The following is a 25,153-nucleotide window of genomic DNA, read 5'->3' as shown; positions in this document are numbered from 1 at the left end:
GAGAAAAAAATGTGAAAGTGCCATGAGACCTACAATTTTTTACTTTGTATTATGAATTGATGTGTGAATACAATAATATGTATAATCCTTCATTATTATGTATAATCCTTCATTATTATGTATAATCCTTCATTATTATTATGTATAATCCTTTATTATTAGTATAACTTGAATATCTCTTTGTTTTTTTATGTTTGTTATGGTTTTTGTGATTTTTCTGCTATGATCGTACCATTCACATGAGTAAAGAATGACGCAGGAGTATACGGAAACAACACTAATATATCAAGTGATATCTACTCATCAACCTTACAAGGATAGATAGGAAAAAATTATTTTGTACTAATTTTAAGATTTCCCTTTTGTATTGTGAAATGTTGTTTCTTTGCTATAAAAGTTGGGTTTGTTACCGTTTTCATAACAAAATTTCAAAGTAAATAAAACTATTAAACAAAACAGTACAGTTAGCTCATTTTATTACAACCCTTAATTATGGATTATTATTATTATCTAGTGAGTAATAAAATAAATTATAATTTGACAATTTTTAGAAGATAACTAATGATATTTTTCAAAAAATTATGATTAGTGGGAATAACATGAGAAATTGATAAAATCATATCCTTCATTTTGAAAAAAAAAATACTTAGTTTGTAAATTGTGTTTTTTTTTTTCTATTGTTTTAAGAAATTGTTAATATAACTAGAAACATTGTCCGTGTTTAATGTAAATATTTTTGGGTAAATAATTGGTTCAATACAACAAGTATTAGTATATTTTGTTTTTAGTACAATAAGAAAAAAAAATTCTTGCTTTTTAGCACAAAAACTTTTATTTCATTGTTTAAATTTAAATAATGGTTAAAGTAATTAAACAAGTGTTTGATCTTTAATAATTGTCACTTTGGAAAAAATCTTTTTTTTCTTTGTTGTTTTGTAGATTTAAAACATTTAGTGGTGGTTCTTTCAATACTAATTGCATTTAATATTGATGAACAAGTGCGGTGCCAATTAGTAAAGGTTATACATGTGTTTAATTATTTAAAAACAAAATTAATAAAACTAAGCTTTTATATTAAGATTGTAAATTTTTTATCTTATTATAATTAAAATGAAATATATCAATATTTATTAGACGCAACTATTTACCCTATTTTTTTAATATACATTTATTATTGATCACGAAGTCTAGTTAGCAAAACAAGAGTAATATCATAGTCCTCAGTTCTCTTTTTTAAAACATAAAAAACATTATTATCAAATGTTATAATTAAGAAATTATAAAAATAGAAAAAAAATGTTTTAATTGGTCTTCACTATTTATATTGAATTATTAATAGATAAAAGTTTACTGAAACAGTTTAAAAAATTAAAAATTATAAAAAATGGAACTATTGTAAGAAAGTTAGCACTTATATGTCTTATACTTAAAAAAAAATAGTTATAGGAAAAAAAATTAATGGTAGAGGAACCATTATATATTGTTATAAATGATAGATTGTACATGCTATATATATCACTCTGTACCTTCAGTTTATATACTTCAAAAATGAACTAGAACTTAATTCGAGTAGTCCTCTATAAGCTTTTAACAAATTTTCGCATGGTGTGCTCTTAGATTAGTTTACTGCTTGAAGAATGACCATCTCCAGTTTGAAGATATAGGGAGGAGTCAAGCCATGGTCCATCTTCGGATTTGTTTTCTTGCTTCATACTTTCTTGAGAGTACGCAGATGAAACATGAGTTTGGCTGTCTTGTGATAGCAACTCAAAAGCTTTAAATCTTAAATCTTGGTTGTTCTCACTGCGCTTGATTATAGGTGCTTGGATTGGAATTTTTCCTTCAAGCATTCTCACAACAGAAGACATGGTTGGTCTAAGAGTGGGAGAAGGATTGGTGCACAACAGTGCCAAGCTCAGCATTCTCATGGCTTCCTCTTGAGAGTAATTTGAACCAAGACTTGGATCCACCAATTCCAGAAGGTTTCCCTGCTCTTGGAGAACATAAGCCTATGTAGCAAATAACATAAGATTAATTGTAAAGCAAAAAAGAAAAGAACAAAGAGTAATTTATCCTTCAATTTAACAAATAATATTCAATCCAAATGGTCTCAGATTGCTTCTGGTTTTTCAACTTACCCAATCTAGAAGGTATACAAACTCTTCCTTTGGTCTGTATTTCGTGTTGCTTTTTCCACTAACAATCTCTAAAGCTACAACTCCAAAGCTATATACATCTGCTTTATCAGTCAAATAGCCCCTCATAGCATATTCTGGAGCCATGTAACCACTGTCAAGACAAGTAGTAACCAATAGTCAGTAACTTCACAAAACAATGAAACATAAGCTTGATACTAACTTGACATGCAGGAGAAAAATTGTGGACAGAAGTGCAAGCCAGTTGTTTATGTTAATAAAATTAATAATCAAATATGAACTCATTATGAACCAAGTCTTGGACTCTTGATTGATTATGCTACTAATAAAACATACTCATTATGTATGATCTTAATCATGAATTCAAGCTAATGGATGTGGTGCAGTACTACTAACATTGTTCCAGCTATGCGTGTACTGATATGAGTATTTTCTTCTTCATCAAGCTTAGCCAAACCAAAGTCAGAGATCTTGGCATTCAGTTCCCTGTCAAGTAAGACATTGGTTGCCTTAATGTCCCTGTGTACTATTTTCAACCTTGATTCTTCGTGAAGATAAGCCAATCCCCTTGCTATCCCCACACAGATCTTCATTCTTGTAGGCCAGTCTAAGTGTAGCTTCACTTCTTCTCCACCTACAGAAAATTTGGGGGGAAGGAAAGAAGATTTTGTTCATTAATATATTAATTTTGAAGTAGAAACACATACAAAAACTCACAGTATACGTGTAAGAAATTTACCAAAAAGTGCACGAGCAAGACTGTTGTTCTCCATGTATTCGTATATCAGTAGCAACTGGTTGCCTTCAATGCAACAGCCATATAGCTTCACCAGATTAGGATGTTGCAAAGCAGATATCATTCCAATTTCATTGACAAATTCTCGGTTCCCCTGCTTTGATTTGGAGGAGAGCTGCTTAACAGCAATCACATCACCGTCTGGCAGCACACCCTGTGATTCAACCATTCCATCAGTATCATGTTCCATGTACAATAGTGTTGTGGGATAAGTGCCATGCCCCAAATGTTTTGAAATCATATACTGATTATATCAGATGATTATGTTAGTTACCTTGTATACAGGCCCAAATCCTCCTTCACCTATCTTATTTGCAGGGTCAAAATTATTAGTAGCTGCTTTAATTTGTCTTAAGCTGTAGTAGCCCGTTTTCATATCTAGAAGTTCTGCAACAAGGAATTGATAAATGAAAAGAGAAGCACAGTAGGAGAAAAACCAACTGCAACAATAACGAACCTAAATCTACATTTTCCTTAAAATTTCCCACTTTTGTGGATCTTTACTATAAATTTAATGTATTAAATTAAAATATATGGATATATTATGTCCTGTAAATATTCTTTTATTAACAAAAGGCAACTTACAAGAGGTATTTATATTTTGGCTTCGAGTCTTACCTTTATCCGTTGTATCTTTCCTACAAAGAAGACCCATCTTCCAAAGGACAACCAGTATCAATATGACAAGCCCACATGATGCAGCAACAATTCCAACAATGACTCCAGCAGACAGCCCTTTCGAAGGATTCTCAAAGTCTACAACAAAGTACAAATGCTTACAGGACCGAACATGGCATGATACTTGAAAGAATAACTAATAATAAGAAAAAAAAAAACTCACTCGGTATCATCTCAATAGCAGATATCAGAGGTCCATATACACCTCTATCAGGAATGGAAGTAGTTCCTTTCCCTGCCCAGTATAAGTGGATTTCCAAGGTACCATCATCAACATCAACATCATATTCCCTAGTGATGCCCTTTCCAACTCCACCAGCCTCTTCCGCAATGTTAAAGTCTTTCAAATATCTAACACCCTGTGAAGATGCATCATCGAAATTGTCTCTACCTTTAGTTCAGCACTGCTATTTTATTCATATACCAGATAGGATAGATGACGAAAGATGTAAGAAACGAGCAAAACAAAGCAACTAAATATATTGCTTCAGCACTCACTTGAACTGAAACATCAAATATGCGCCTTCCTAAACTTCTAAAAGTTTGATCATCAGTATACATTATCTCAGCAAAATGGAGCTTCACTTTATATTGTCCGTTTCGCAAACAAAAGCCATAGTAGTTAAGCGACATAGGAGAAAGGCGAGCGTTTTGGTAATATTCTGGGCCACTAATATTCAAAGAAAATGTATTTTCTGCTACAAAATCTGCATCATTGTTTCCCATAAATACTCCTGTGCTGCTATAGGCCCAATGTTCATCATTTCTAAGATCAAAGTTTGAAATGCCATTTCGGCTGAGGTCACCTACATAGTTATTGCCTTCAAACTCCCCCTCAGCTCCTCCACAGTTTATGAACAATGACTTATCTGCAAAGACGTAGGAAAATCTCAAAAGTTACTCCAAACAGAAACATCAAAAATCTTTTTTCACAAAATTATGGTGGTGTATGGAAACATTTTAGCTTAATTTGCACTTTTAGCTCCCTTATTATCGTCATTTCTTGAATTTGGTCCCCATTATTTTGGCCAATTCAATTTGATCTTACATTATTTTAATTGTGTAATTTTGGCTCATCCAACATTTTGACATTGAATATTAACAAAAATATTAATGCTGCAGTCTGTTGTAACTTGTACTGCCAAGTTATATTTCTATTAAATATTGAATAATAAGTTAAAAGATGAATTATATTGCAATTCACAAAAAAAAAAATGGGACCAAATTCGAAAAATAACAGTACTAAGCCAAACATTTTTGTTTTGTCTCAGCAAGACTCACACTGGGGTTCTCCTGCACAAGGAAGATTCCTCTTCAAACAAAAAGTTCTACAAAATGAATACAGTTAATTTTAACAGGTATGATAGAATGGTGATAAATCAAGTAGAAATGTAAAAAGAAAAACAAAAAAACTTACGAAGCTGTAGTCACCGCTGAAGAAGAATGGCTTGAAGCCAAGTTCCTGTTCAGTAATAGTAAAAGGTTACCATTCACATAGCTGAAAGAAATACTTATATATTGCTAGACAGAGAAAACCTTACACATCCGAGAGCTGACAGCTAGATGCAGAAGACTTGGTAAAATTGTTGTAAGATAAATCTCTGAAAGTGGACATATGGTAATTTTTGTATCATTGTATCACTGATAGTATAGGGTGTAATTCAGTAAAGCTTTTAAATTATGCCATTCGAGAAACCAAGATAAAGAAATATGCTAACATGTTTTCTTTGAAGCTCAGTATCCAGTCCTGAATTTCTCCACTCAGAGAATTATTAGTCAGAAACCTGCATTAAATCAATAAATAAAAAGCAACCAATTTGTCAGGTATTAAAGTACTATCTGATTATAAGATATATGACACTTTTTTGTCTAATCTTCTGGTAAGGAAATCAAATCTTCACTTACAAGAAATCTAGCTTTTCCATATTTTGTATTGCTTCTGGGACTTGACCAGTTAACATGTTGAAGCTTAGGTCCCTGCAAGACAAATAAGATAGTTACAGCTGATATCGAATCTAAAGAACAAAATTTCTGTCCCATGTGAAAACACATACACACAGGATAACAATATTATGGATTTTATGTTCCAGAAATTACTCCTACCAAAATGATTAGTACCTATCACACCATGGTTATGCAAAAAAAATTGTTCTTAGGATAGATAACCTTTTTTTCCTCAAAGTGACGAATTAGTTCAATAGTGTTAAAAACAAACTTGAAAAGCATTACCACAACCACCCGAAAACAGGATATAAAATTAGTGACAAAGACAGCCGATAGATTTATTTCACAACAAATAATGGGAAATCATTTAACAATTTGTATGTAAGTAATACATGAACAATTTCTAATGAAAGTAATCCTTTGAAACAAATTGGCACCAGAAATAAAAAAGAGTTTAACAGCACAAAACGCTATTGTCTCTTCAAATATTTGATGTTGTGGAAATGAAACGAATAGAAAATAATAATATTGTGTTTGGATGGAGAATTTTTAGAAGGGAATTTAAAATGCACAAAAGATATAGTTTGAATAGACAATTTTAGAAGACACTGGAATTTAGAAATTTATGAGTATTGTTATTTTTTAAAATAATATAATACCAAACACAAGCTTTAACTATTCATGATGGTGCCAGAAATAAACTTGAGCTGACCATTGATGGAACTTACAAAGTAGTTAAACTTGTCATTTCACTGAAGTAATCTGGAATACGACCCGTGATTAAGCAATTTCTTAATGCCCTGAGTCACAGAAATGAACACCTTCGTTGAAAGCCCAAATGAATCTTAAAGTTCTTAACATAAGTAGTTGAAAATGTTTGAACTCACAGTCGTTCCAAGTTTTTCAACTCCTCCAGATCAGGAAAATCCATAGTTGGTCCTTTCAAATCAGTTATTCTCCTGATACAGAAATGTTCATCAATGAAAAGGGAAATGTTATTATGATCCAAATCATTGCACAATAATTTCCTGAGATAAAATGCCCCAATTCAGGAATATTCCAGAAAGAAGCTAGTACTCACAATTCAGTCAAAAGTTTCAACTGAGATATAGTGGAAGGAATTGGGCCTTCCATATTTGTTCCCTGCAAATCCCTAACAAAAACATATAGGTTAATTAGACCATTTTCTTTGCAAGAATTACTGATTGCAAAAGTTTAACAGAGATTAAATACACGCTGGAAAGAAATCTAACAAGAAACCAAAGGGTATCTATCTCATGATGCATTTATTTCTTAGTAGATTTACGTTTTGTTCTTTATAACCTTTTATATCAAGTTTGATGAGAATATCATGGGATCTTGACTACTTACCTTCTTTTAATTCAATTAACTAACATCATCTATAACTGAATTGTACTAATGGGGCAACATTTAAATCTTACACTAAGCATGATATAGAATATCAAATTTTTTTTCCTACTACCAAACAAGAAAATAGTAATGAATTGTTCTAAATGTGCACTCACAGTCTGTCAAGTTGGGTCCAGTTCCCAATGAAACTGGGTATTGGTCCGGATAAACTGCTTCCATCTATCCTACTGCAGAAAATGCAAAGAATAATTTTAAGATTTAACAGAGATATGAAAGTAAAAAACGAAAAAAGGAACAACTGTATCAGTTTGTCACTCACAAATCAGTCAGATTTCGAAGTTCGCTAAATGTTTCTGGTATGGTCCCTGTGAAATTATTTGCAGAAAGAAGCCTGCAAAATTTGTATAAACTATTAAAAAACGCTTGAGAAAAATAAAAACAAACAGTTGGTGCACAGAGAAGTGAATGATGAAAATTGATTATATACATAAAACGAAAATGGCTCGAATGAAAGAGTCTTACAGTCTCGTCAAATTGCTCAAATTTCCAAGACTAGGAGGAAGTGGTCCTTCAAGTTGGTTACATTCCAAGACCCTATAAAAACAAATGCCATTATCATCATTCAAGTATTCAACTTCCAATACCACTTTTCAATGTAAAAAATCCAAATTTTCCAGCACTTACAGTTCCTGCAGACCAGCAATATCACCAATTTCTGTGGGAATTTGACCACTTAGTCGGTTTCCCAGAAGGGACCTGAGCCACAGTAACAATTGGACATTGGTCATTGCAGTAAGAAAACATAGAAAATAATGAAAGCCAAATATGCAAAATTAAGTGAACCCTAGACATCAAAAAATGTTTATGAGTTAAGAAATTGTTATATATAAAACCATTTTTAGACTGCTTAGACTTTTAGGAGAGAGAGTCATGAATAACAATTAACACAAAATCAAGGGCATGGAAGACTAACAAATTGATCAGCGAAGAGTTGGGAGGAAAACTTTTTGGAAGCGAGCCGTTGAGATAGTTGCGGGAAAGATCACTGCACAAGGCATAGAAATTCTAACAATAATTATTGGCATTCACATAAACAAATACAACAGTTCATCTAAAATGCATTTTCATGTTAATCAACATATTGTGCTACCAGGATATAATCAAGATTGTCAGAAAGTGACAACATTCAAGACCACACATAAGAAACAAACAAAATAATATTTACAAACTTACAGCACTTTCAGATGGGTGAGATTTCCAAATTCACTGGGAAAAACTCCAGATATATTTTGACCCTTGAGAAAGCTAGCATGGCCAAACAACGGTATTAGTATCTCATAAACAAACACGTAATTAATTAAAGAAATAACATTCAATGAATTTATTTATATAAATCATTAAAAAATGTGCATATTAGGTAAAGTTTAGCCAGAATCTGCTATACTGTAAATTAAAACGCACAACTTAACTATACTATTTTATTGGCAAAGTAGCTATAAAAATACGTACATGTTATCAACATGGCAAACTGTGTTATTTTGGAAGTTGCAATCGCATGTGACATTTCTCTGAATGTCACCACCGTTTATATTCATCTTGCCATTAAACCCTTCATTCTCTGTGCAGGAACGCTCTGTAACTGTCCAGTTCAAGTTTTCTAGCTTATCAGATATTGTTTGGAGTACTTTCACTGCAACACAAACACAAGGCAATGCATTAGCCGTAACCATTTTTTCCAACAATTGAATTTTTTACACATTCCAAGAATTAGTAAAACGCTTAAAAACACAAACAGCCATTTTTTCCCCTCAACAAATTGCATAAATTAGAAATCGGTAGTTTTATTTTGATCTCACGCATGTTGATGATAGATTTTGTAATTTATTTATCTACTCTCTTTAAACCGAATTTAAAAACTTTTCGAATTTTTTTTATGAAGAAATTGCATAAAGTGATATTTTTTAAATTTCCCAGTACCATGGAAGTATAAAAAGTAAAAGCTCACTTGGAATAATTAATAAATATGTAATGGGTTTAGTATTTTAAACGACTGAAATTTTTTAGGTTTGATTTAATCTTATTTCAAAACCAATAAGGCATTTTGACGTGCTTTAAACAATAAAAGAATAAACAATTTAAAAAATTTAAAACAATATATTTTTAAAATTTAAATCATATTAATAAAATTAATTTTAAAATTTAGTAAATAAATTTATATATATATATATATATATATATATATATATATATATATATATATAAAATATCGATATTTAGTTTCGATTATACTTTTTTTTTCTAACATAATTTACTTGTAAAAAAAAATTAGTTGGTCCATCACTTCAGAGGCATTTTCAAAGCTCAATGGTCAACTACGAAAATTGTTTACTAATTGATTCAACTATGAACAATAATATGAAGTATCTTACTGATGACAAATCAAACGTTAATCTGAACATAGTTTTTAAGGAAATCTTTAACATATTTCTAAATACTATCTTGAATCAAGTCATTTTTGGTAAATTCTAGATATTGAATAAATCATATTTCAACTCTCTGACGATGAAAACTTGAATTCTTAAAGTCAAAAAGCTTCACAGAACTTTTAATTTCTCAAAACATTTAAATGTTCTTATAATTTTATAATAATTGCATGTGTTAACAATTACTTAGATGTCTGATTCAACTATTAATTTGGTCAAAAAATTGAGAGCTGTAAAGATCCAGGGCATTAAATTAAACACTTTAGATTCTAGAATTCAACAAAAAAAAAATTACTTCACCAAATACAGCAATTAACAAACTTCCTTTTTTTATTTCTTAGATTTTGAATCAGGTCAAGTCACATATGGTGGGCAATAGAATATAAGAAAAATTTAATTTTCATTCAAAGACTATGTGCATGGCTCTTTCTCATGTCAAAATCAGAATCATAAATATGCATGGTTTTGGTTTTCTTTATCTTGAATGTATGCCAAATTTTGCATACAATGCATCGAATCTTACCATGTCCATTGTTTTCAGAAACAGCATAGTCAAAAAAGTAGTTAAGATTATCCAATAGTAGTGATGCAAACGAATCAACCTTAATTCAGAAATACTATTACACAAGCCTACATGCAAAAATCTAAATTTCTAAAATTAAAAATTATTTTATATAATTTTTACTTTTTTCTATCCGTTATTCACAACAATTTTCTAAAGAAAAAATTCCCCATTTAACATCACCTTCTACCTAAATTTTTAAGAATATAGATTTCTGGTTTGTTCTTATGTATTGTTTTTCTTAAACATTTATACTTAAGTTTTGTATAAATAATAAATTACATTAAATTCTATGCTTTTTAAAACTCTAACTTCACTTATCGGTTTATTTCAAAACTTGTTTCATATTAGAACTTTTATACTGATCAATTAGAAAATGAAGTTTTATAAAAGTAAGTATAAATAATAAAAATTAAAATGATTGCTTCTTGAAACATAAAAATATGGAAAGAGACAAACTGTGTTAGACTTTACAAAATGTCAACTCTAAAAAAAGCTTATTTTTAACTTGTAATATGACCTCCATCATAGTTTTTGAAACTCCTTTATAATAAGGCCTTTAATGAGTTATATACTAACAAACTTAATATAGAGAGAATATATAAGTTATGCACAACAAGTAAAATAAGTCTATACTCTTATTTAAATTCTTACACATATTAAGTTTATTAACTATACAATAATTAACTTTCAAGTATGATGATTTCTAATTATTTGTTAACATAAAAAGTTGACACTAACAGGAGACAATTATTAAACTCTTTAATATTAAATTATATATGCAGAAAAACATTATTTATAGTTACTTAAAAAAGAGTAATCTCATGTTAGATGAAAAAGAATATATTGACTTAGAGTTTATAATGTTTTTAAAATAAGCTTTTGTAATAACTAAAATTCATTTCTAATGAACTACGTTCCTTTTTATATACAGACACTTCTCTGTTTTAGATGTTTTTTATTTTCTGTTTAGAGTTACTTTAAGGTAAAATTGTGTTATATGTATTTTAATTTTTCATAAAAATGAAAAATGTGTTAAGACATTAACAATTTTTTTATTCAACCAATTTCCAATGATGTGTAAGATGAAAAACAGCAGAAACAAATTATCGGTACCAGAACGTATGGGCTGTAACATGTAGCATGTGAAAGCAGAGCCATTATTTTTCCTCTGTTTTTGCCATTAATGATGTTGAACTATCTTCACTCGGTAGTTGTTATATTCAATAAATTCTCATTAACCTTTTTTGTCCTAAAGTGTCATATTAACATAGTGATAACAATAGTTAAGATGAAAATTTGGTTCCAAATTCAAAATTTATGACCTGCACATGTCAATGCAAAATGCTTTTCCAAAATGTCTTAAAACATTGCTTTCAAGGGTGTATATATAATTAGTAGCTTCTGAACATAATTTATTTTGAATTTATTGACTAAATCATAAGCATTGGTCTTATCTAAAACATTAAAAAATAATTCATGATCATGAAGACAAGTAGTGGTCCTCCACCCTTGTCATTTAATTTTCAAAACGTTGTCATCTCTCACATGGATGTGTCAATCAAAGGGTGTCGTCTAGCAGAGCACCAAAACCTTCCTATTGAGTGATCAAGAAAAACCCAAACTTGATATGATAACATGAAAACAAAAATTGAAATGATTATCATCAGAAGTTTGAAAAAAATTGAATTGAATTTGATGATATAAGATATAAAACCTGAGAAAAATCCATGGACAATCATCAAAAGTACCCAGATAGGAAAAACAGAGTTTTAAAAGTTCTCTAAAGAAGGAAGTTACTGAAAGAAACAGCAGCACAAGCACCTGGTGTTCAATTCTAAGTATAAAGTGAACAATGATGCAGAACACTGAATTCTCATCAGAAACCCAACTTCTTCATTCGGAAATTAAAGTGTTTTTCATAATTTCTTTGTATTTTGGTCTAATGCAAAAGTGAGAACGGTTAGAAGGGTGGTTAATCACAGGCTAATCATGAAAAGTTTCAGAAGAGTTCTTTTTGTTGTTGATATAACTGCACTACAAAGTTCAGAACAAAAGCGTGGAAGCGTACCTTCATCTTGTGGTATGAGTTGAGCATTGGATTCAAAAACTTGAACGCAATTCAAAGCCAAAAGCCCTAACAGAAGAACATGGATTAACCGCATGTTGCTGTCTGAAAGCTTCGAAATTCGTTGGGTTTGAGACAGAACCGTCCACAGGCTGAGAAAACAACAGTTGTTAGTAGGATTTGTATTTCTGGTTGTTTGTGTCTGTTTGTTTGTTTAAAATAGGCCTTGAAAATTGAGATATTTTTTTTACCAACAGCAGATAGAACATTGGCTAAAGTGAAGGAGAAGAAAAAAAGATGAAAGTAATTAAAAAGGTACAAGTAAGTAACATTATTGGTTTTAAATTTGGGTGAGATGACTTAATCCACAGTCAACACACGGCATTTGGTTGAGACATAAATTTTGATGCTACGGTTCCTGCATGTCGGGCAGAGAGGCGGCTACCCAATCTTTTCCAACTTTTTACTTTTCACTCTTCACGACACTGTCCGTACTTAGAAATTCTCATGAAGCTTTTCTGCTCTGCTTTGGAAAAAGGAAATAAAGAGAAATTAGAAAAGTGAAAAAGAATATAGGTTGATTGAATGAAAACAATCAAATAAAAAATAAAATTAAAACATAGATAACTGATAGAAGAAAATTAAAAAATAGAATGGGTTTCGGATGTGAGGGGCTATGTGGGTCTCACGTTTCCACGTCAGTCGTTTCTCGTCTTCCGTACGTCGAATCTTCTGCGTCCACTTTTCAGTTCGCCGGTGGAAGATCTGTAAAAGATTCTTCGATGTCAAAGTCAGTTGAGAGCTAAGGCGTTTTTCTCAGACAGTAATAAATGTGCAATGAATGCAACCAACCTACCACTCACCTTGGATCTGTATTTATAGTTTTTGCCGTGGGCTTGGGATTAGTGAAAAGTTAATCACGGCCCAATTTAGCCCAAATAGCTTTTAAACCCTACTTACCTTAAACCAAGGTGATTAATACGTTGGCCGGCCGTCCTCACCTGTCTTATCTTCAAGGGCGACCGATCTTGATGGGTCCGCGGCCTGGGCGGCCGGCTTCTGTTGAGTCTTGGGTACGGGTGCACGGATGTCCGCCCTGTCAGAACATTTCACCATAGTGATCACGGGTAAACGGGCGGACGCCCATTTCAGTACCCGGTCCTTCCTACCAATAAGTAGAAGGGTAATCTCCTACGTCTCATACGGTAACACGGGCGGCCGGTCCGTCTAGCAATCCCATGACGTGGATGTCCTTCCGTACGGCGGCCGGTCCCTTCTGGTACACAAGCCCCCCAAGCCCTAGTGCATGTAGTGCGCGTAGGACTTCGAATGATGCGCGGCGTGGGCTAACAATTCGTGGTTGGGCCGGATCTGGTGGGCCTTTTAGTTTGGACTTTTGGCGGGAAAACACGTGGTGCATCCACATTGGCGGAAGGGAAAAAGTCCTTGAATCTGGGGCGTTGATTGCGTTGGATCTGGACGGCCCGTATGCCTTCAACGGTGACCTAAATTTTTCTATAAATAGCGGATGGGAACGGTGTCATTTTCACCTCTCCGTTTCATACAAGATTTCAAATTCTTTTTCCCTCAGGTAATAAATGGTCGTTGCCCATACTGAGTCTTCTGGTTCTGAGTCATCGGGCGGAGTCCGGGGGGGTCGACAAGGAGCAGCGGCGATTCTCCCAGTTCGACTTCTTCTTGCTTCCTGCATGAGGCTGTTGAGTTCTCGAGGCCGGCTCCGGGGGCGTCGAGTGCGGCGGGCGATCGGATATTTCATGGGGTGCATCTCTTCTTGCTCCAGGGCGGTGTCCGGGTAGAGGGTTCTCCTTACGAGCCGGACGGTCACGGGGTAGTGGTATCTGAATGGGCTCCCTACATCCCCGGCCTGTATGCTTCCGCGTATGGCTCCCGGAAGGATTTGGAGTGGAGGGTCAACCGTACGCACATCGTCCGGGATATAGAGGACTCACGATTGATCCGGGCGGGAGTTAGCATGAGAAACGAAAGAGTTTTCTACGAGAAGAGGTCAAGCCCGGACGATTTCTTCTATATGTATGTGAATTTCTTTACCCATCTCTTCGTCCGGGTGCCCTTTACCAAGTTTCAAATGGTCGTCCTTCGGGAGGTTAACGTGGCTCCTGCACAACTGCATCCTAACTCTTGGGCGGTCGTTCAAGCATTCTTGGCTATGTGCCTGGCCGTGGGCGTCACTCCCACGATTCCTGTCTTCTTTCACTATTTCGAAGTCCGGCCGCCCCCCACTGGCGGTTAGGTGTCCTTCACCTCCGTCCGGGAAAGGGTCCTCTTCCGCCCATTTTCGGATTCGTTTAAGAACTTCAAGCACCACTATTTTAAAATAATAATCGATGCCGCCGGCCGCCATGAATTCCATGATGGCGAGGGGGAACCGTTGTTCCCTTTTTACTGGACGAGGGAGCCCCGGAGAATAAAGGCGTCCCCTGTGGGAGCGTTGAGTCCAATCGACTTAGAGGTCGTACGCACCATCAATGCCCTCCCCCGCCGGATTTCCGCCGGTCACTTGGTCGAATGCCTTAGTCTTGAGGATTGTGGACAAAAGGCGTTCGGTATGGTATTTTCATGTTGAGTTTGTTTGTATTTAGTACACTGATCTTAACGTTTCTGAATGTTTGTTTTTTCCAGAAGTTATGACGACTCCTGCTCCCCGTCAATCCAACTTCCTAACTTCCCGAAAGCGGGGTGGAGCCAGCTCATCCTCCGCCCGGCCGAAAGTTGCGCCGAACGTACCCTGTCCTCCGCCCTTGGGATCCTCGGGCGGACGCCTTCCCGCAGTGCGCCCTACGCAGACGCAGCAAGCCCCCCAATTTGAAAAAGCTGGGGGTACTACGTCTGGAGGCCGGGGGTCGGGTCCGGATTCTCCTACTGATCCTGCAGCTGTTCGGGTTGATCCTGCTTCCGAGGCGACCACTACTTCTAGAGCCCCTTTGGTGCGCAAAAGGAAGGATCCTGCGGTTGAGGGCCGCAAGGAGAGGGAAGGCTCATCATCGCAGTCGGCGTCTAAGAGAGCCCGCAAGGATAAAGAGAAAGGGAAGGACAAGGAGAGGGTGTCCGTGATGCCCCTGCTGGGCGGCATATTTAGTCCGGCCTTTAGCATGAGCAACCGGACGAAGTTCCACATGAGCTCCTCTCAGCGGGCGCTGATTGAACCTCTTTCTGAGGTGGAGCTGACTAATGCCATGTTCGAGATGTCGACTCGGGCGGCCTCCCTGGCTTGGTACTTGAAGGAGTCTGCCGTTCGTCCGGGGGTGGAGGAGTTGCGCACCGAGCTACTGGCGGAGAAAAAGAACTCGTCTTCCCTCCAATCAGCGATGGAGCAGCTGCTCCTGAATCAAGACGAGTACGACAAAAAGATCGAGCAGCTGGAAGCCGATCTTGAGAGGTCGAAGAAGGAGGTCGCTGAAGCCAACGACCGTCTGGCAGTCGCCCGGGGCGATCATGAGCAATTACTGGGGGAGTGTAGTCAACTAAAGGTTAAGATTTCCTGCCAACAGAAGTCTGAGGCCGAGCTCCACAAGGCGAATCGGGCTCTGACCAATGATCTGACAAAGGCCAAGGGTGAGCTGACTAAGGCCAATGAGAGGGTTGTCGAGCTCGAGGCGACTATTGTCTTTGAGCATGAGGAAGGTTTTAACAAAGCCCTTCGGCAAGCGTCCCTTCTGGCCGGTATTTCGGAACCGTACGCCCTGGGTTTCGACATCGAGAAGGACGTTTTTGATGGCGTCTTTGTGGATCTCAACACTCTGGACAACGAAGATCCAGCTGTTGAAGGTCTTTCCGAAGCGGAGAAAGCTATCGAAGCTGTGTGAGCTGAAGAGGAGGTTGCTAGAAACGAATAGATATTTCCTTTCGTACGTAATTTTTTGCAACGTGTATTGTTGTGGCCGCCCGCCCAACATCTTGGTTTGTCGAGATGTTGGTCGGGCGTTCCTTTTGTAAATGCTGGTGCGTTTTAGCGCTTTCGCCAATTAATACACAACATTTGCTTTGCTTCGCATGAATTTCCTGTCTTTCTATTGCGCTTTGATCTTCCGGAGGGGACATTCCCTATTGAAGTAAATTGGATATTTAATCATCGTCCGGCCAAGTTGAGAGTTGTTCTTGTAGGAACACTTTTCGTGAACTTTTTTATCGAGCGAACGACAATGGTCCTTTTTTAGGCGGACGGTCAAGGTTCTTTCGTCGAAGAACTCTTCGTTTATTGCCCGACCAAGTTGAGGGTTGTTCTCGGTGGAACACTTTTTCACCAACTTGGTCTTTATGTGGCGGACGCCTCTTCGTTCGTAGCCCGACCAAGTTGAGAGTTGTTCTCGGTGGAACACTCTTTTTCGCCAACTTGGTCTTTATGGGGCGGACGCCTCTTCTTTCGTAGCCCGACCAAGTGTAGAGTTGTTCTCGGTGGAACACTCTTTTTCGCCAACTTGGTCTTTATGGGGCGGACGCCTCTTCTTTCGTAGCCTGACCAAATTGAGAGTTGTTCTCGGTGGAACACTCTTTTTCGCCAACTTGGTCTTTATGGGGCGGACGCCTCTTCTTTCGTAGCTCGGCCAAGTTGAGAGTTGTTCTCGGTAGAACACTCTTTTTCGCCAACTTGGTCTTTATGGGGAATGAGGTTGTGTATGGAAGACGGACATCCTGTCATTTATTTATTGAAAGCAACAGTACATGGTTCATTTGAGCATAAAATTCAACTGAAATAAAATTTTAGATGTGTGGCATTCCAAGTATTAGGGATTGGACGTCCGTCCGATCGTTGTAACCTGTAGGCCCCATTTCCTAGCGCTTCGGCTATTCGGAACGACCCCTCCCATTTGGCAGCGAGTTTCCCATGTGCCGGGTTTCGGCGGGCTTCCCCAGCTTTCCTCCATACTAGGTCCCCTTCCTGGAAACTCCTCGGTCGGACCTTGGAGTTGTACTTCCTCTCCACCATGCGTTTGCATGCTTCGGCCCGCAGAGCCGCTCGGTCTCACCGTTCATTTAGGGAATCTAGTTCGATTCTCAACTCTTGGTCGTTTATTTGCAGGTCTTCAATCTGTCGCCTCAGCGATGGTTCTCCCAGTTCGACCGGCATCATGGCATCAGTACCATAGGTTAGGTTAAAGGGGGTTTCTCCGGTGGTCCCATGAGGCGTGCATCGATAGGCCCATAGGACTTCGGGTAGCTCGTCAACCCATGCCCCCTTCCTTTCTCCCAACCACCGCTTCAGCTCAGCGACCACGGTCTTATTCATGGCTTCAGCTTGATCGTTCGTCTGGGGGTGCTCTACTGAGCTGGTGGTGTGCCTAATCCCCAACCCTCTAAAGAATTCGGCGAGTTTTTTGTCGATAAACTGCCGGCCGTTATTTGTGATGATTGAGTGAGGGAGGCCGAAGCGGCATACCAACGTCCAGCAAAATTTATGGACCTGGGCGACCGTTATGGTTGCTAGGGGTTCTGCTTCTACCCATTTGGTGAAGTAATCCACCGCCACTAGGAGGAACTTCTTTTGTGCTCGGCCAACGGGGAATGGTCCCACAATGTCCATACCCCCTTGAGCGAACGGCCAGGGGGACGTTATTGAATGCAGCGAGTGCGGGGGCAAATGGGTATTGTTGGTGTGCGCTTGGCAGCTGACGCATCTCTGGACGAACGTCTTAGTATCCGCCTCCATGGTTGGCCAGTAATATCCCGCTCTCAGTAGCCTGGCCTTCAGCGTCCGCCATCCCGTATGGAGACCACAGATGCCGTTGTGGAGTTCATCCATAACATAGTGTGCCTCTGCCGCCCCTAAGCATTTAAGGAGGGGAGAGGAGAACCCTCTCCTGTACAAGTCGTTTCCCACCATAAGGTAACGAGCAACTCTCTTCGCGTCGCCCGACTGCACCGTCCGCCCTTCGTCTTGGCGAGACATCACGTCTCTGATCTCCGTCCGCCAATCCTTCCCCTCATCGGATACCGCCGAACACTCTACTGAGGGCTGAAGCAAGACGTGTCACACGATAGTAGTCAACTGTCCCTTCTCTTTCCCGGAACTAAGTTTGGACAGTAGGTCGGCCCTGACGTTTTGTTCCTGGGGGATGTGCAGTATGGTGGCCTTGTCGAACGTCCTTGCTAGCTCTGTTGCACGATGGAAGTATTGTAGCAGTCGCTCCTCTTTAACTTGGAAGTTGCCATTCATTTGGCCGACCACCAGCTCCGAGTCCGTGCGGCAAGTGACTTTTTTTGCCCCCATGTCCTTTGCTAATTCGAGGCCGGCCACCAGGGCTTCGTACTCGGCCTGATTGTTGGAGACTTTAAATTTAAAGATCAGGGAGTGTTCCAATAAAAATTCGTTGGGTCCCTCTAGGACGATGCCTGCTCCACTGACCGATCTGCCAGATGCTCCGTCTACGTACAAAGTCCACTCGTCCTGGCTGGAAAGGGGTAGCTCGGCCGCGAAGTCTGCTAAGTGTTGGCCCCTGATCGACCCTCTTGGCTCGTACCGCAAGCCAAACTCTGACAGTTCCACCGCCCATGCTACCATCCGCCCGGCTAAGTCCGGCTTTCTTAGGATTTTGGAAATGGGGAAGTCAGTTCTGACAACCACCTGATGACTCTGGAAGTAGGGGCGGAGTCTCCGAGATGCATTTAGCAAGGCCAATGCCACTTTCTCCACCCGTAGATACCGGGTTTCGGCGTCTAGGAGCGTGCAGCTCACAAAATAAATCAGTCTTGGGTGAAGCCGTTCTTGCATCAATACGGCGCTGATGGCCGTCTCCGATACTCCAAGGAAGACGTGTAGCTCTTCTCCTGACACCGGGCGATTCATGACCGGCGGGTTAACCAGGATGGTTTTAACATCCTGAAACGCTCGCTCGCACTCGTTATCCCACATCGGACCGGCCCCTTTCTTCAGCTTACGCAGGACCGACCTTACTTTCTCGGCCATTTTAGGTATAAATCGCGATAGGGCGGTGAGGCGTCCGACCAGTCTTTGGATCTCTTTAAGGGTGGTCAGACTGTGCATTTGCAGTATGGCCTCGCATTTGTCCGGATTGGCCTCGATTCCCCGGGACGTTAGCATGAACCCGAGGAATTTTCCGCCGGCGACTCCGAATGTACACTTGACGGGGTTCAAACGCATGTTGAACTTCCTCACTTGGCGAAAAACCTCCTCCAGATCCTTAATGTGGCCATCTTCCTCCGAGGAACGGACGACCATGTCGTCCACGTATACGTCCATGCACCGGCCCACTTGCTCTCGGAAGATCCGGTCCATCAAACATTGGTAAGTTGCCCCTGCGTTCTTTAAGCCGAACGGCATCACTTCGTAACAGAAGTTAGCCTTCTCTGTGATGAACGTTGTCTTTTCGACGTCCGGTCCGTACATGGGTATTTGGTTATACCCGGAGTATGCGTCCAGGAAGCTTAACACACGATGCCCTGAGGCACCGTCCACCAAGGCGTCTATGCTAGGTAGGGGGTGAGAATCCTTCGGGCAGGCTTTGTTCAGATCAGTATAGTCGGTGCACATGCGCCATTTTCCACTCGCTTTCTTCACCATTACGACATTGGCCAACCACGTTGTATAGGTGACCTCTCGAACAAAACCAGCTTCCTTTAGTTTTCTCACTTCCTCTTCAATGGCCCTTCGCTTCTCTTCGCCCATCCTCCTCTTCTTCTGAGCAATCGGACGGGCGTCTTTAAAGAGTGAGAGTTTGTGACACATGACCTCGGGGTGGATCCCCGGCATGTCGGCCGCCGTCCATGCAAATAGGTCCCTGTTCTTCCACAGGAGCGCCCTCAGCTCCTTCTCCATCCCAGGGTTCAGCTCCCTGGCGATGAGAGTTGTCTGGGTGGGATCCCTTCCTATCAAGACAGGTTGGGTTTCCCCCATCGGTTCTAGGCAATCCTCCGTATTTGTCCTGGGGTCGAGGTCGGCCATGGCAACCTCGAAACCGACAGTCCGCCGTTTGACCTGTCGGGTATGCAACTTCAAACCCGCAGCGTAGCATTCTCGTGCTGTTTTCTGGTCCGCCCGGACCGTGCATATAGTTCCCTTCTCGGAGGGGTACTTCATCGTGAGGTGGGGCGTGGATACGATCGCCCCGAACGCGTTCAAGCAAGGCCGTCCGAGCAACACGTTGTACGAGGTGTTAGCCTCGACCAGCAAATACCGGATCCGCTTCTCCTCGCTGGACCGGCCGGTCCCCAGCCTCGTCCTCAATTCCACGTACCCTCGAGTGTCGACCCTTTCCCCCACAAACCCTACGATCTGTCCGTCATAGGGAACAATGAGATCTTCCGAGATGTCCATCCGCAGGAAGGTTTTCCAGTAGAGGATATTCACCGAGCTTCCTTGATCTACCAGAACCTTGCTGACTCCATATCGTGCTATCTCGGCGGTTATGACCATCGGGTCGTCCTGGTCGGGGTCAGGCGCGTGGAAGTCTTCGTACGAGAAGGTGATGGGCGGCATAGTGCGACGTGGCTAGTCAACCAAGTGCACGGACTGGAGGGCTCGTACATGGCGTTTACGAGCGGAGGATGATGATCCTCCCCCCGCAAACCCTCCAGAGATGGTATTTATGTGTCCCCGCAAGCGGCGTTCAGGGCTTCGGCTGCGACTTCGGCTAGGTCGCTGCTCCGAGCGGGGTCGTTCGTCCTTACGGTTTCTCGGCCTTCCCGACTGGTAGACCGATCGCTGAGTGGGCCGCTCGGCCGGTTGTTGAGGACGCTCATCCCGGACATATTTCTTGAGCCTCCTTGCCCGGATCAGCTCCTCTATTTTATCCTTAAGAGTCACACACTCTTCGGTGGTGTGACCCATATTCTTGTGATAAGCACAGTGTTTGCTTCCGTCCGCTCCCTTCGGAGTTGGGCGCGTTTCTTGCTCTGGGATCAAATCCGCACTTAACGCCTCACGAAGGATCTTTTCCCTTGGAGCGTTTAGGGGGGTATACTGCTGGAAGCGGGGCCCTCTTCTCTACTCTCTGTGCTTCGAGCCGGACGGCTTCCTTGCCGAGCCGTTGGGTTTCCCCCCGTCCGCCCTTTCTCCCCTCAGCTCCTGGTTTTCCTTCTTGTAAGAGAGCTTCATCTCTTCCACCCTTATCTCGTCCGCCGCACGCTCTCTCAGCTCCTCCATTGTCTTGGGAGCTCGTCGGCAGACACTGTCTTTGAACGGTCCTGGCTTGAGGGCCGGTAGAATGTAGTGAAGGGAGAGCTTCGGCGTCAAACTCTTTACTCGCCGGACGGTTTTTTGGTACCGATCCATGAACGCTCGTAGTGTTTCTTCTTTCTCCTGCTTGAGGGTAACCAACTCGAACACGGTCAGGTCCTAAGCACTGTTAATCCAGCAAAACTTTCAATGGAATTGGGAGGAAGGGTGTTGAACCATTCCAGTGCCTCGTCCTCCAATGAGAGCGAGAACGCTCGGCACCAAATGGCGTCATTGCCCGTTCGGAATGCCATAGCATTCGAGAATGTCTTGATGTGTGCCTCGGGGTCCGTCGTCCCGTTATAAATTTTGAATTGGGGTGCGATGAACTGTTCAGAAATTTGAACATCCATTATGTTTTGCGCGAAGGGGAGTAACAACGTGGAGGAGGGCTCTGGTTTGAGCACCATCTGCTTATCCTCGGCCGCGCTCTCCGCGTGCACTGACCGGGCCTTACTACCCTCGGTCTCGATGCCAATCGGCCTACAGGTCTCGTCGCATTCGGTATTTTGTTCCGATCGTTCGTCCGCAGCAGCCTTCCTCTTCCCCTTCGCCCGCTCGTCCTCGTCCTTACTGGCAATCTCCCGGTTTATCCGGGCTTCACAGTCGGCCTTCACCGCCGCCATCTCATCTTCATGACGCTGTTGCATCTCGTCCATTTTCTGTTGTAGAGCTCTCATCATCTCGATCGGGTCGTCAGTGTTCATGTTTCTCGTGGTCACCATTGGGTATTTAAAATCACACGGCCCCACGGTGGGCGCCAAATTTCGGATGTGAGGGGCTGTGTGGGTCCCACGTTTCCACGTCAGTCGCTTCTCGTCTACCGTACGTCGGATCTTCTGCGTCCACTTCTCAGTTCGCCGGTGGGAGACCTGCAAAAGATTCTCCGATGCCAAAGTCAGTTGAGAGCTAAGGCGTTTTTCTCAGTAATAAATGTGCAATGAATGCAACCAACCTACCACTCACCTTGGATCTGTATTTATAGTTTTTGTCGTGGGCTTGGGATTAGTGAAAAGTTAATCACGGCCCAATTTAGCCCAAATAGCTTTTAAACCCTACTTACCTTAAACCAAGGTGATTAATACGTTGGCCGGCCGTCCTCACCTGTCTTATCTTCAAGGGCGACCGATCCTGATGGGTCCGCGGCCTGGGCGGCCGGCTTCTGTTGAGTCTTGGGTACGGGTGCACGGATGTCCGCCCTGTCAGAACATTTCACCATAGTGATCACGGGTAAACGGGCGGACGCCCATTTCAGTACCCGGTCCTTCCTACCAATAAGTAGAAGGGTAATCTCCTACGTCTCATACGGTAACACGGGCGGCCGGTCCGTCTGGCAATCCCATGACGTGGATGTCCTTCCGTACGGCGGCCGGTCCCTTCTGGTACAGAATGAAAAGGATAAATTTGTTTATTATTGGTAGAAACACATTTTGTATATTTACATTTTTATTAACGGGAAAATACATATAATATACGTGTATTATTTTTTTATGATAGTAAAGAATAATAAAATTATTATTATTATAAATATATAAATAAATATAAATAATGTTTATTCGGAAAACCTAAAAAATAATATTTTAAAAGTGATGGATTACTTAAAATAATAGGCTATATTATTTTAATATTAAAATGTTTTAATATAAAAGAAATTGTGATAAATGAGTTTTATTGTTTTAAAACACGTTCTTTATCTAGAAATTACTTTTTTAGAATTTTTTTTTCTCTTTAAGGGTTCTTGCACCCTGTTTATTTATTTGAAAATCAGAAACCACATGGTGATCCTTGTGGTGAGATCTTTAAGTTTTTCGAACATTTTCTCAAATAGAGTAAGTCAAATTTCTATTATTTTCTCTTGTTTCACGTTCTTCAATGTATGTGAAGTTTCTTTTTTTTTGCATATATGGTTTGAGCTTACTCTTAGGTTCTCTACCAATCGGTGGTTCTAATGGTATACCATGATCGTGTTTTCGTGGTATGTAGGTGTTGTTTGGTCTCTTTGAGTTGAGGGAGCAAAGTTGGGTTCTCTAAAGCTAGTTGAAGTTTTAAGAGGTAAGGAAAACTAGTTTTACTTTATTTGTTTGATAGACGAGTTCTAATTAATGTTTGTATAGTGAATTATTGATGGAATTGTGAAATTGTATTGGATTGAGAATTTTAGTATGTTGAGTTGATTATATATAATATGTGTTGATGTGAAAACTAATTTAATTGTGAGGTGCAAGGTGATTCGGATGTAAAGTTTCTGTGTGATGAATTTAAAGATGTTAAATTGGGTGAAGTAGAAGTTGTCAAATTGTATAAAGCTTTGTTTACATTTCAGCTAAAGAAATATGTAGTTTTTAGGCTATAAAAGGTTTTTTTATAGGTGAAAAGTTAAGGGAAGGGTTATTTTGGTTAAGCTGTGTTTTGGCAGGGGTCTAAGAGTTGATTAAGACTGGTTTGAGTGTTATGATAGCAAAATTCTGATGTAGAACTAGTTGTTAGCCTTTTGAGTGTGTTTTGTATGGTTTTTGGTTCATTTTTTGGGGTTTTCACTAGTGAGATTTTGAATTAGATGGTCTGGAATAAATACGGTGGTTTGGGGAGTTTTGTTAAGTCTATTAAGACTTATTCAAGTTGTTAGTTGAAGAAAATTTGTGTTGAAAAGTATAGAATTGAGTTTGAGTGGTTTAAAGTAATTAAGTTGGCTTGAGATAACAAATTTGAGTTAGGAAAGTGTTTTTCAATGTTGCTTAGTGCATAGGAGGTCTTAAGGAACATTAGAATGTGTGGAGAAAGTGTCCAAGTTGAGACTTGAAGTGTATCTATGAGAGGTTAGTAACTACTCTGAAAATATTCACTACTCATGGAAAAATTCACAATCTGCTTGTGCTCTTCTCTGTTTTAAATTTCACACTTCCTAAAGTAAATCCACAAGTTCTGGAAAAAACCACAACTCAGTTGTTGAACTTGTTGGTTTTCAATTTGTTTCTCTCGAAACAAATTCACAGGTTGTGGAAGCGTTCACAACTAGGTTATGGACCTCTCTAGTTTCAAGGTTTGGATCATGTTGTTTGCTTCTATGCTTATGTTTTAATTGAATTGTGATGCATTGTTGGATTGTTTATGGTACTTTAATGTATGATCAATGATGATATATGTTGATATTTAAATGCGGAAGTGTATGGACATATGTATATGGTTTCGTATGATTTCAAATGGCTTTCAAGGTTGGTAAAGAGAGTTCCAAAGAGTAACTTCTCAGTGGTGGTTTCAAGTATTGTAAGTATAAATATGGGAAGCTTAGTCTTGGAGTTTATCCTAACATTCTAATGGTCACTCATTCTCAAGTAGAGAGGGGTGAGGTATGTCGTGAAAATAGTAGGAATCCTAGTCTAGGGGTTTTACCTTGGCCTAAGGCGAGTGATAACGGACTAATCTTGTGTGATAGGTTGGGGTGGACCAGCTGTTTCACCATAACAAGTGCACGAACTATCATAGCTCGATATTCATACTAATTCAAATAGTCAATTCAAAGAGTTGTTATGCATAAAGTGTTTAGTTGATTTGGTGTGAGATATGTATCATTAAGTAAAATTTTTAATATGTTTTTGATGTATTATGAAACTGTTTTGTATCACTAGCTTATCCTTGTTTTTTTCTTTGTTTGTTTGTTTGTGTTTTTTCTTTTCCAATGATCACCTTAAATGGTGTGAGCTTAGGAAAAACATCTTTCCGATCATTCAGTGTGAAGTTAAGAATGAAGTAGTAACATAGATAGAGTTTTGTTCTCTAAATGTAAGATCTTCTTTATCGATAGTATGTAGCTCTGGTATGTTATCATATATGTAATGTTTTATTTTGGTAGTTTAATTCTATTAAAATAGAATGTCACATTTATT

At 39.6% G+C, this 25,153-nt stretch overlaps 1 protein-coding gene across 1 annotated transcript; it reads right to left on the bottom strand.

The window, feature by feature from the left end:
• Positions 1 to 1,440: 1,440 nt before the first annotated feature.
• On the bottom strand, positions 1,441 to 12,325 carry LOC124833322 (putative LRR receptor-like serine/threonine-protein kinase At1g53430). Its single transcript, XM_047307777.2, has 24 exons — positions 12,062 to 12,325; positions 8,455 to 8,635; positions 8,179 to 8,250; positions 7,919 to 7,990; positions 7,630 to 7,701; positions 7,468 to 7,539; positions 7,265 to 7,336; positions 7,101 to 7,172; positions 6,656 to 6,727; positions 6,462 to 6,533; positions 6,303 to 6,374; positions 5,536 to 5,607; positions 5,349 to 5,414; positions 5,172 to 5,231; positions 5,048 to 5,092; positions 4,912 to 4,958; positions 4,129 to 4,499; positions 3,794 to 3,989; positions 3,571 to 3,708; positions 3,227 to 3,339; positions 2,896 to 3,106; positions 2,553 to 2,790; positions 2,139 to 2,289; positions 1,441 to 2,009 (listed from the first exon to the last, which is right to left on the bottom strand). The coding sequence occupies exons 1-24, from the start codon at positions 12,153 to 12,155 to the stop codon at positions 1,614 to 1,616; spliced, it is 3,027 nt and encodes a 1,008-aa protein (XP_047163733.2). The 5' UTR covers positions 12,156 to 12,325; the 3' UTR covers positions 1,441 to 1,613.
• Positions 12,326 to 25,153: the final 12,828 nt, after the last annotated feature.

The sequence above is a fragment of the Vigna umbellata genome, chromosome 3, assembly GCF_029865625.1.
Source record: "Vigna umbellata cultivar VRB3 chromosome 3, Vumbellata_1.0, whole genome shotgun sequence".
NCBI lineage: Eukaryota > Viridiplantae > Streptophyta > Magnoliopsida > Fabales > Fabaceae > Vigna > Vigna umbellata.
Note: the sequence above shows the minus strand (reverse complement) of the source record. Positions and strands in the feature narration are given on the sequence as shown.